Source organism: Tachyglossus aculeatus, chromosome 26, assembly GCF_015852505.1.
Source record: "Tachyglossus aculeatus isolate mTacAcu1 chromosome 26, mTacAcu1.pri, whole genome shotgun sequence".
Taxonomy (NCBI): domain Eukaryota; kingdom Metazoa; phylum Chordata; class Mammalia; order Monotremata; family Tachyglossidae; genus Tachyglossus; species Tachyglossus aculeatus.
In genome coordinates, this window is record NC_052091.1 from 19,794,123 (window position 1) to 19,807,023 (window position 12,901).

At 46.3% G+C, this 12,901-nt stretch overlaps 1 protein-coding gene across 1 annotated transcript in view; it reads left to right on the top strand.

The window, feature by feature from the left end:
* Positions 1-2,158: 2,158 nt before the first annotated feature.
* The window catches only part of LOC119946095 (lamin-L(III)-like), a 35,121-nt gene continuing 24,378 nt past the window's right edge, over positions 2,159-12,901 (top strand). The window contains exons 1-2 of the mRNA XM_038767495.1: positions 2,159-2,362; positions 11,541-11,697. Coding sequence (XP_038623423.1) covers positions 2,301-2,362; positions 11,541-11,697 — 219 coding nt within the window. The 5' untranslated portion in view covers positions 2,159-2,300. The remainder of the gene's footprint in view (positions 2,363-11,540; positions 11,698-12,901) is intronic.

Below are 12,901 nucleotides of genomic sequence, written 5' to 3' on the forward strand. Positions count from 1 at the left end.
GTAAAATGGGGATTGAGACTGTGAGCCCCACATGGGACAACCTGAATATCTTGTATCTACTCCAGCGCTTAGAACAGTGCTTGGCACATAGTAAGTGCTTAATGAAAATGACCATTATTGCTATTATTATTATTATTAAGGGAAGATAAAGTGTCACTAATTCTTCTGTATTGTCCTCTCCCAAGCATTTAGTACTGTGCTCTGGATGTTCTTAAGTTGTTAGAGAGACAGGGACTTATTAGAAAGTTGACCCAGGCAGCAGAGTGAACTAGGAGTGATTTGGAGTGGATAAATGGAACATGGAATCACTGCATCCCAAATTCCCCTCACCAGGACACAGCACCCCAAGGAGCTGTATGGCAAAAGGTTCAGAACAAAGTGGTCAATAAAGCGCTCAGAAGCAGCATGGCTTAGTAGATACAGCACTGCCCTGAGAGTCAGAAGATCATGTGACCTTGGGCTAGTCACTTTGTTTCTCTGGGCCTCAGTTCCCTTATCTGTAAAATGGGGATTAAGACTTTAAGCCCTATGTTGAACAGGGACCGTGTCCAACCCGATTATCTTGTAACTACTCCAGTGCTTAGAACAGTGCCTGGCGCATAGTAAGTGCAAAACAAATACCATAATTATTTTCTCCTTCTTGCTAAATCCAACGGTCTCTACTCCATCCTAATCCTCCTCGACCTCTTGGCTGCCTTCGAAACTGTTAACTACCCCCTTCTCCTGGAAACATTTTCCAATTTCAGCTTCACTGACACTGTCCTCTCCTGGTTCTCCTATCTCTCTGGCCACTCCTTCTCAATCTCTTCTGTGGGCTTCTCCTCTGCCTCCCACCCCCTAATTGTTCAGTTCTGGGTCCCCTTCTATTCTCCACCTACACCCACTCCCTTGGAGAACTCATTCGCTCCCATGGCTTCAACTATCATCTCTTCGCCGATGATTCCCAAATCTACATCACCAGCCTGATCTCTTCCCTTCTCTGCAGTCTCACATTTCCTCCTGCATTCACAGGATAGCTCTACTTGGAATGTCTCGCTGACACCTCATACTCAACATGTCCAAAATCATATTCCTTATCTTCCCACCCAAAACTGCACCACCGTCCTACCTGCCTACCTATCTCACAAGTCTGCAACCTTAGTGTTAACTTCGACTCATCTCTTTTAAACAACAATCTATCACCAAATCCTGTCAGTTCAACCTTCACTACAGCACCAAGATCCACCCTTTCCTCTCCATCCAAAACGTTACCACGTTCATCCAAGCATTTACCCTACCCCATTTTGATAATTGTAACAGCCTCCTTGTGGACCTCCCTCTGCCTCCTGTCTTACCCTACTCCAGTCCACACCTCACTTTGCTGCCCAGATTATTTTTCTACAAAGCCATTCAGTTCATGTTTCCCCACTCCTGAAGAACCTCCAGCGGTTGCCCATCCACCTCTGCATCAAAAGAAACTCCTTACTGTAACCTTCAAAGTACTCAATCACCTCGCCTCCTCCTTCCTTACCTCCCTGATTCCCTACTAAAACTCAGCCCGTACACTTTGTTACCCTAATGTTAACCTCCTCACGTTAGCTTGATCTTGTCCATCTCCCTGCCAATCTCTCACCCACATCCTGCCTCTAGTCTGCAGTGCCCTCCCCCTTCATATCTGACAGACTATCACTCTCCCTACCTTCAAAGCCTTATTAAAGCCACATCCCCTCCAAGAGACCTTCCCCTACTAAGCCCTCATTTCCTCTTCTCCCATTCAATCATATTTATTGAGCACTTCCTGGGTGCAGACCACTGCACTAAGTGCTTGGGAGAGGACAGTGCAACAACATATTCCCTTCCCACAACAACCTTATAGTCTAGAGGGCATCACCCTTGCATTTGAATTTGCACCTTTTAAACACCCCTCCCTCATTCCTGCAGCACTTATGTTCATCTTTTCAAGAGTTATTCATATTAACGTCTATCATCACCCTCTAGACTGTAAGGTCATCATGGGCAGGGAATGGGTCGAACAACTCCGTTATATTGTACTCCCCCAAGTGCTTAGTACTGAGCACTATACACAGGAAGCACTCAATAAATTGACTGATTGGAATGGGGCCATTCTGAGGCAGTGCAGTTGGGAAATGACAGTTGGTGGCTAACAGTAGAAACCTTCTCAGGGCCTTGGGCTCTCCCTCTAGATGAGCTGATTAAAGCCATTCTGAAGAACTGAGGACGGAAGACGTTGCTTCCCACAATGTTTCCCACATGGGTGTGAAAAGCCAGCCTTCCCTTTCACTTCTGAGGGAGATTTTTCAATGATGAAGAGAAGAACACGGACTCGACATATTGCAACTGTACAGAGTTCTTCCCAGTGGAGGTAGTACCCATTTGGGGTGGAAAAGGAAATGTTTTCAGTTAGGATGGCCCAATTTTGGCTTAGGAGAAGGACGGGAAACTAGTTGCGGTTAGTGGTTCCCCTCCCCCTGGCCTCAGGTCCCCCCACCATCCTGACAATTCTTTCCAAGAAGCAATGAAATGACATCTGTTTACTTGTTTTGTTTTGTTGGCCGTCTCCCCCTTCTAGACCGTGAGACCGTTGTTGGGTAGGGATCGTCTTTATATGTTGCTGACTTGTACTTCCCAAGTGCTTAGTACAGTGCTCTGCATACAGTAAGTGCTCAATAAATACGATTGAATGAAAGAATGAATGAGACCATATAATAATAATTATTATTATTGTGGCATTTCTTCAGTGCGTACTATGTGCCAAACATTGTACTAAGCAGTAGACAATATCAGTGAACCAAGGTCGGTTATAAACCCTAACCCATAAGGGGCTCAGAGGCTAAGTAGGGTGGAGAGCAGGTACTGAACACCCATTTTACCGATGATGAAACTGAGGCACAGAGAAGTGACTTGTTTGAGGTCACACAGCAGTCCATAGATGGGTAATAATAATCACCAGGATATTTATAAAACACTTACTATGCACTAGCACTTTGCTTTACCCATGGGTAGATACAAGATGATCCAATCAGAAACAGTTCCTGCCTGCCTTGGGGTCACCATCTAAGGGTGAAGGAGTGTTCAATCAATTGTATTTATTGTATTTATTGAGCACTTACTGTGTGCAGAGTACTGTACTAAGCGCTTGGGAAGTACAAGTTGGCAACATATAGAGACAGTCCCTACCCAACAGTGGGCTCGCAGTCTAGAAGGGGGAGACAGAGAACAAAACCAAACATATTAACAAAATATAATAAATAGAATAGATACGTACAAGTAAAATAAATAAATAAACAAATAGAGTAATAAATATGTACAAACATATATACATATATACAAGTGCTGTGGGGAAGGGAAGGAAGTAAGACGGGGGTGATGGAGAGAGGGACGAGGGGAAAGGAAGGAGGGGGCTCAGTCTGGGAAGGCCTCCTGGAGGAGGTGAGCTCTCATTAGGGCCTTGAGTGTTCTCAACAGGTAGCTTATTCCCATTTCACAGATGAAGAAACTGAGTCTCAGAGATTTTTTTAATGATATTTGTTAAACGCTTAATATCCGTCAAACACTGTTCTAGGTGCTGGACATTGTTTTAAGCACTGGATATTAAGTTACTTGTCTTCTACGAAGCCCAATTCAAGTAGGCCTTCAGATGTGTTAGATTCAGCAAACAAGATCCCACAACTGTGGACTTTCCAGGAATAAAGCCTAACTCCACCAGACTTTGTTCCCAGGGATGAATGTTTTAATTCTGACCCACACCTAACATTACCTATGGAAAGATAACTTAAAATGAGGGCTGAAATGAAGGTATGTCAAGTTTCACCCAGATGGAAAGATATTGGAGAAATAGGGGACAGTGAGACAACTGACTTGAGAAAATAAATTCTGGAAGGACAATCTTGTTATCTGCTACACTAGATTTCAAGGGACATTTTTATATTCCCAGAGAGATAATAAGATGACCCAGTTTTCTCCTGGTCGTTTGGGGACTTTATTTCAGATTGTTCTGGAATCAATCAATCAATTGTATTTATTGAGTGCTTACTGTGTGCAGAGCACTGTACTAACTGCTTGGGAGGATACAATATAACAACACAGCAGAGTTGGTAGTTCCCTGTTCACAACTTGCTTGCAGTCCAGAGGGGGAGGCAGACATTAATATAAATTAATAAATTACGGATACGTACATAAGAGCTGTGGGGCTAAGGGAAGCGTGCATAAAAGGAGCAAATCAGGATGACACAAAGGGAGTGGGAGAAAAGGAAAGGAGGGCTTAGACAGGGAAGGCCTCTTGGAGGAGATATGCCTTCGATAAGGCTTTTAAGGTGGGGAGAGTGACCATCTGTCAGATATGAAGAGGGATGGCATTCCAGTCCAGAGGCAGGATGTGAGCGAGAGGTCAGCGGTAAGATAGTACAGTGCGTAGGTCAGCATTAGAGGAGTGAAGTTAGTGGCCTGGGCTGTAGTAGACCACGGGGGTGAGGTTGGAAGGGGCAAGATGATTGAATTGTTTAAAGCCAGAGGAGCTTCAGTTTGATGTGGAGGTGGATGGGCAACCCCTGGAGGTTCTTGAGGAATGGGGAAATGTGGACTGAATGTTTTTGGAGAAAAATGATCCCAGGCAGTAGAGTGAAGTTTGGATTTGTGAGGGGAGAGACAGGAGGCAGGGAGGTCAGCAAGGAGGCTGATACAATCATTAAGGCAGGATAGGCTAAGTGCTTGGAATAACTGTGCTGTGAAGGTTAAGTCGACAGGATTTTGTGATAGACTGAATATGTGGGTTGAATGAGAGAGATGATGATGATGATGGCATTTATTAAGCACTTAGTATGTGCAAAGCACTGTCAAGGATAATGCCAAGGGTATGTAAGATAGTGGGAATGGGCAGGAAGCCTGAGTGATAAAGAAATATGCCACACACTGTCCAAAGATAGGCCTGCCTCCACTTTAATGTGTGGAGTTTTTATTTCTTACCCACATGTCTTTACTGAAATGCCTCCGAATTCTTTCTGACCTCTTCTAATATTCATTCATTCATCCAATCATATTTACTGAGCACTTACTGTATGCAGAGCACTGTACTAAGCACTTGGGAGAGTACAATGTAACAATAAACAGACATATTCCCTGCCCATAATGAGCTCACAGTCTAAAGGGAGAGATAGATATTAATATAATAATAAAAGTGATAATGATAATGGTATGTGTTAAGCACTTACTATGTGCCAGGCACTGTACTCAAAAATCTCCAGTGGCTACCAATCAATCTGCGCATCAGGCAGAAACTCCTCACCCTCGGCTTCAAGGGTCTCCATCACCTTGCCCCCTCCTACCTCACCTCCCTTCTCTCCTTCTACAGCCCAGCCCGCACCCTCCGCTCCTCCTCCGCTCCTCCGCCGCTAATCTCCTCACCGTACCTCGCTCTCGCCTGTCCCGCCATCGACCCCCGGCCCACGTCATCCCCCGGGCCTGGAATGCCCTCCCTCTGCCCATCCGCCAAGCTATCTCTCTTCCTCCCTTCAAGGCCCTGCTGAGAGCTCACCTCCTCCAGGAGGCCTTCCCAGACTGAGACCCTTCCTTCCTCTCCCCCTCGTCCCTCTCTCCATCCCCCCCATCTTACCTCATTCCCTTCCCCACAGCACCTGTATATATGTATATATGTTTGTACATATTTATTACTCTATTTATTTATTGATTGATTTTATTTGTACATATCTATTCTATTTATTTTATTTTGTTAGTATGTTTGGTTTGTTTTCTGTCTCCCCCTTTTAGACTGTGAGCCCACTGTTGGGTAGGGACTGTCTCTATATGTTGCCAATTTGTACTTCCCAAGCGCTTAGTACAGTGCTCTGCACATAGTAAGCGCTCAGTAAATACAATTGATGATGATGATGATGATGATGTACTAAGTGCTGGAGTGGATACAAATGAATCAGTGCCTATCCCACATAGGCCTCACAGTCTCACAGGGCTTACATCATCATCATCATCAATCGTATTTATTGAGCGCTTACTATGTGCAGAGCACTGTACTAAGCGCTTGGGAAGTACAAATTGGCAACATATAGAGACAGTCCCTACAGTCTCAATCCCCATTTTACAGATGAGGTAACTGAGGCACAGAGAAGTGAAGTGATTTTCCTAAGGCCACCCAGCAGACACGTGCAGAGCTGGGATTAGAACCCATGACCTTCTGACTCCCAGGCCTATAATATAAATAAATTGCAGATATGTACATATTCATCAATGTCATTTGATTCAAGATACTCTCTTCCCCGACATAGTGTTATCTGTGAAAGTAAAGTATAGGACAATCTCTGACTTGAATATTAAACCCATCGGGGCCCAAAACCAATCCCTGCAGAAAAAAACCTATCATCCTGACACATTCCAACCCCAGTTGCAAGCTTTCAACCGTTTGGGTGCCCTCCTAAAAAGACCTTCATTGCAACCAAATCTCCCTAAAATGTTCTCATTTTAGGCAGGGAACGTGCCTGTTATACTGTTGAGTTGTCCTCTCCCAAGAGGTTAGTACAGTTTCTGGCACACAGTAAATAAATATGATGGTTTGATAAAATGCTCAACTTTCAGTTTTATTTAATTTGGATCTGCCTAGATTTCTTCACTTTGAAAGAATTGATAGTTTTAGCCTTTTAAATAAGTATTTCTTCAACTTGAAATCATCTATCATTATAGCCGTAAAAAAATAATTGAGCCTGGGCACCACTAGCAAATGCCTCTCCTACTCCTCAGTCCATTAATGATATTTATTGAGTGCCCACCTCAATTACTATATCAGCTTCCTCACTGACCTCTCAGCCTCTTATCTCTCCCCACTCCAGTCCATATTTCACTCCGTTTTCACTCATTTTTCTACAGAAACACTCAGGACACGTATCACCACTCCTCAAGAAACTCCAGTGGTTGCCCACCTCACCTGCGCATCAAACAAAAACTCCTCACTACTGGCTTAAAATCACTCACATCCTGCCTCTGGCCTAGAATACCCTCCCTCTTCAAATCTGATAGATAATAATTCCCTCCCCTGCTTTAGAGCCGTATTGAAGGCACATCTCCTCCAAGAGGCCTTCCTTAAATGAGCCCCCCTTTCCTCTTCCACTACCTTTCACATTGTCCTGACTTGCTCCCTTTATTCATCTCCCCTCCCTGCCCCACAGCACTTATGTACATAAACTGAAATGCATTTTCTTATTATATTAATGTCTGTCTCCCCCTCTAGACCATACACTTGTTGTGGGCAGGGAATGTGTCCATTTATTGTCATTGTGTACTCTCCCAAGCACTTAGTACAATGCTCTGCACACAGTAAGCACTCAATAAACAAGACTGACTGATCGAATGAATGGGTACAGAGCACTAATAGTTATCTTCCCACCCAAACCCTGCCCACCCCCTGACTTTCCCATCACTGTAGAGAGCACCTCCATCCTTCCTGTCTTACAAGTCCATATCCATCCTTCCTGTCTTACAAGTCCATAGCCTTGGCATTATCCTTGACTCCTCTCTCTCATTCAACCCACACAGTCATGTCCTGTCAGTCAACCTTTACAATACTGGTAAAACCTAGCCTTTCTGCTCCAACTGCTTCCTCGTTAATACAACCACTTATCCTAACCCTCTTTGATGATTGTATCAGCCTCCTTGCTATCTCTCCCCACTCCAGCCCATACTTCATTCTGCTGCCCACATCATTTTTCTACAAAACTGCTAAGGCAATGTTTCCCCGCTCTTCAAGAATCGCCAGTTGTTGCCCATCCACCTCCGCATCAAGCAGAAACTGCTGTGGGGAGGGGAAAGGGGTAGGGCAGAGGGAGGGGGGCCGATGGGGAGGGGAGGAGAAGGAGAGGAAAAAGAGGGGGCTTAGTCTGGGAAGGCCTCCTGGAGGAGGTGAGTTCTCAGTAGGGCTTTGAAGGGAGGAAGAGAGCTAGTTTGGCAGATGTGTGGTGAGAGGGCATTCCAGGCCAGAAGTAGGATGTGGGCCAAGGGTCGACGGTGGGACAGGCGAGAATGAGGCCCAGTGAGGAGGTTAGTGGCAGAGGAGCAGAGTGTGCAGGCTGGGCTGGAGAAGGAGAGAAGGGAGGTGGGGTAGGAGGGGGCGAGGTGATGGAAAGCTTTGAAGCCTAGTATGGGCCTGGGAGTCAGAAAGTCATAAGTTCTAATAGCAGCTCCTCCACTTGTCCATCGTGTGTCCTTGGGCAAATCACTTCACTTCTCTGGGCCTCGCTTACCTCATCTGTAAAACGGGGATTGAGACTGTGAGCCCCATGAGGGAACCCAATTGCCCGCCCATTCTCCTCCCCTCCCCTAGGTGAACTCAACTGCCCAGGCCCTTCTCTTCCTCATCATTCCCCTTGAATCCAATTGCTCACCCCATCCCCTCCCCTTCCCCACATGAACCCAACTGCCCCATCCATTCTCTTCCCCTCCCCAGGTGAACCTAAATGCCCACTCCTCTTGCCCCCCATCAGTGAACCCAATTCTCCTCCCCTCTCCTAGGTGAACCCAATCGCCCTCCCCTTCTCCCTCCACCTACTCCCCCAGGTGAACCCAGTTGTCCACCCCTCTACCCAACCCCCTTCCAGGTGAAAAATAATAACCAGGAGGGCAAGGAGGGGCAATTGGGTTCGCCTGAGGAAGGGGAGGAGAAGAGATGGGGTAGTTCATTCAATCATATTTATTGAGCACTTACCAAGCACTGTAATAAAAAAATAATGTTGGCATTTATTAAGCGCTTACTATGTGCAAAGCACTGTCCTAAGCACTGGGGAGGTTACAAGGTGATCAGGTTGTCCCACGGGGGGCTCATAGTCTTAATCCCCAATTTCCGGATGAGGTAACTGAGGCCCAGGGAAGTGAAGTGACTTGCCCACAGTCACCCAGCTGACAAGTGGCGGAGCCGGGATTTGAACCCATGACCTCTGACTCCCAAGCCCGGGCTCTGTCCACTGAACAACGCTGCTTCTCAAGGTGAACCCAATTGCCCAGACTTTCTCCTCCCCGCCTCCAGGTGAATGCACTTTCCAACTGCTTAGCGAAGCAGCGTGGCATAATGGAAAGAGCCCGGGCTTGGGAGTCACAGGTCGTGGGTTCTAATCCCGGCTCTGCCACTTGTCAGCCGTGTGACTTTGGGCAAGTCACTTCACTTCTCTGGGCCTCAGTTCCCTCATCTGGAGGATGGGGCTGAAGACTGTGAGCCCCACGTAGGACAACCTGATCACCTTGTATCCCCCCAGCGCTTAGAACAGTGCTCGGTACATAGTAAGCGCTTAATAAATACCAATATTGTTATTATTTTTATTACAGTGCTTGGTGAGCGGTCAATAAATACGATTGAATGAACTGCCCCAGCTGTTCTCCTCCCCTCCCCCAGACGAACCCAATTGCCCCGCCCCCCGCCCTCCTGGCGCGAGGGGCGGCGCGAGGAGAGCGGGCGGCGCGAGGCGGGCCACGTGGGCGGCGCGTGACGGGAAGGCGGGAAAGCAGGCGGGCGCGCATGCTCAGTGCCACCTCCGTGAAGCGCCGGCACGTGCGCCACCCCGAAGAGCGGGCGATGCTGTGGTGGCAGCCGGCCAGGAGGGGCGGGGACCCCGGGAAAGGGCAAAAATGGGGTCGTCGTCCAAGAGGGTGAGGAGCACCAGGGTCTCCACCATTTCTCGGGACCCTTTATTTGCACCTCTGTGGTTTGCATCCATTTCCCCCCAGTCAATCCTGAAGGAAGTTTGCCTTTGGGGCCGAGTGTCATGGCCCCCTTTCACCCCCCTCCCCCTTTTAAGGTATTTGTTAAGCGCCAACTATGAGGCAAGCACCGTACTAAACGTTGGGGTAAACACAAGGTGATCGGGTTGGACATAGTCCCTGTCCCACAGGGACAGTCTCACAGTGAGGTTAACCGAGGCCCAGCGAAGTGACTAGCCAAGGTGATGTAACTGAGGCACAGAGGAGTGAAGTGACTTGCCCAAGGTGGGGGAACTGAGGTACAGAAAAGAATGATTTGCCCAATGTGAGGTAACTGGGGCATGGATAAAAGTGACTTGCCCAAGATGAGGTAACTGAGGCACAGAAAAGAAATGATTTGCCCAAAGTGAGGTAACTGAGGCATAGAAAATGAATGAAGTGACTTGCCCCAGGTTGGATAACTGAGGTACAGAAAAGAAATGATTTGCCCAAGATGAGGTAACTGAGGCACAGAAAAGGAGTGAAGTGACTTGCCCCAGGTGGGGGAACTGAGGTACAGAAAAGAAATGATTTGCCCAATGTGAGGTAACTGAGGCACAGAAAATGAGTGAAGTGACTTGCCCTAGGTGGGGTAACTGAGGTACAGAAAGGAAATGATTTGCCCAATGTGAGGTAACTGAGACATGGATAAAAGTGACTTGCCCAAGATGAGGTAACTGAGACATAGAAAAGGAGTGAAGTGACTTGCCCCAGGTGGGGGAACTGAGGTACAGAGAAGAAATGATTTGCCCAATGTGAGGTAAAACTGAGGCGTGGATAAAAGTGACTTGACCAAAATGAGGTAACTGAGGCACAGAAAAGGAGTGAAGTGACTTGCCCTAGGTGGGGTAACTCTCTCCATCCTTTCTCTCTCCTCCCTTCTCTCTTCACCTTCCCAGTGTGAGGTAAAACTGAGGCATGGATAAAAGTGGCTTGCCCAAGATTCTGCCTCCTCTTGCTCTGCCCCCTTCTTTCTCACCCTGCCTCTCCCCCTCTTTTCCTCCCAGCTTTTCTCCCTCTCTCCATATATTTGGATATATGTAGAGATCAGCGTGGCCTAGTGCAAAGAGCATGAGTCTGTGAGTTGGAGGACCTGGGTTCAATCCCAAGTCTGCCAGTTTCCTACTCTGTGATTTTGGGCAAGTCACTTAGGTTCTCTATGCCTCAGTTTCCTCATCTGCACAATTAAGATTCAATGCCTGTTCTCCCACCCCTCTAAACTATGAGCCCCAGGTGGGACAGGGACTGGGTCTAATCTGTTTAGCTTGAACCTACCCCAGTGCTTAGAACAGTGCTTGGCTCGTAGTAATCAATCAATCGTATTTATTGAGCGCTTACTGTGTGCAGAGCACTGTACTAAGCGCTTGGGAAGTACAAGTTGGCAACATATAGAGACAGTCCCTACCCAACAGTGGGCTCACAGTCTAGAAGGGGGAGACAGAGAACAAAACCAAACATATTAACAAAATAAAATAAATAGAATAGGTATGTACAAGTAAAATAAATAAATAAATAGAGTAATAAATATGTACAAACATATATACATATGTACAGGTGCTGTGGGGAAGGGAAGGAGGTAAGACGGTGGGGATGGAGAGGGGAAAGAGGTGGAGAGGAAGGAGGCGTAGTAAGTGCTTAACAAATACCATAATAATAGGGTGAAAACATTTGCTAGTGTATAACCAGTAACCATGCTATTAAAAGCGACCATACACCTAAAACTTGGGTTAACATTTCAGCATTTTCAGTCTCTGATAAAACAGTGATTAAGAATAATAATTTCAATTACTTTTTTGGATTTTTTTTTCTTGAAGGAATTTGGAGAAAGAATCTAATTTAAGGTTGGCAGTGGACCATGTAAAAACTCTGGAGGCTCAGCTGAACTCCAAGGAGACTGAACTGGCAACAGCTTTAAGTGAAAACCAAAACTTAATGGGTCAATGTCAAGAATTAAAAGAACAAAAAGCCAGCGTAAGTAATAAGATGATGTTGTAGAATTTGTATGAGTGTATTTGCGTAGGTTGGTAAGGTGAGATGGGTTGGATTTATTTTGACACTCGATCAGTACACTCAGCTCTGCCCTATCCTCAATCAGCGAATCAGTGGTATTTATTGAGCACGTACTGTGTGCAGAGCACTGCACTTAAAAAAGTACAACATAACAAAGTTTGTAGACATGTTCCCTGCCCACAAGGTGGAGGCAGCATGAGAAGCTTCAGTGACCTCATCTGTAAAATGGGGATTAAGACTGTGTCCAAATTGGTTAGCTTGTATCTAACCCAGTGCTTCATACAGTGCCTGGTGTCTAGTCAGAACTCAACAAGTACCAAAATTAGACATTAGAATTAGCAGAAACGTTCCCTGCTCCTACCAGTCTAGAGGTAATGGGGATTGCATGGCTGAGTAGGTGGGAAGGCTTTGGAGGGAGGAGGGGGCATTGGGGGCTTCAGCGTGGCTTAGTGAATAGAACACAGGTCTGGGAGTCAGAAGAACCTGGGTTCTAATCCCGGCTCTGTCACTTGTCTGCTGTGTGACTTTGGGCAAGTCACTTCATGTCTCTGGGCCTCAGTTATCTCATCTGTAAAATCGGGAATAAGAGTGTCAATCCCATGTGGGACAGGGACTGTGTTCATGCTGATATAACTTGTAACTACCCGGGCACTTAGCCCATAGGAAGCGCTTAACAAGTACCATCAACTGTGTGACTTTGGGCAAGTCACGTAACTTCTGTATGCCTCAGTTACCTCATCTGTAAAATGGGAATCAAGACTGTGAGCCCCATGTGGGGCAACCTGATTTCCCTGTATCTTCCCCAGTGCTTAGAACAGTGCTTGGCACATAGCGCTTAACAAATTCCATCATTATTATTACCATAATTATTATTCAGGAGGGAGTTACAGATTTGGAATAGTTGATAGGGGAGTTGATGGGGAAGGAGGAGAAGAGTTATCGAACAGAAAAGAGCTGAATTAATGGGAGGAGCAAATCAATCAATCAATCAATCGTATTTATTGAGCACTTACTGTGTGCAGAGCACTGTACTAAGTGCTTGGGAAGTACAAGTTGAAAGCAAAGTCACTGGAAGGGGCTGAAGTTGGTCCAGTGCATGGATTTCAGGCATCTGTGTTCAGGCGCATGGGTGGTAGCGGACAGACTAGATTAAATAGATTTAATT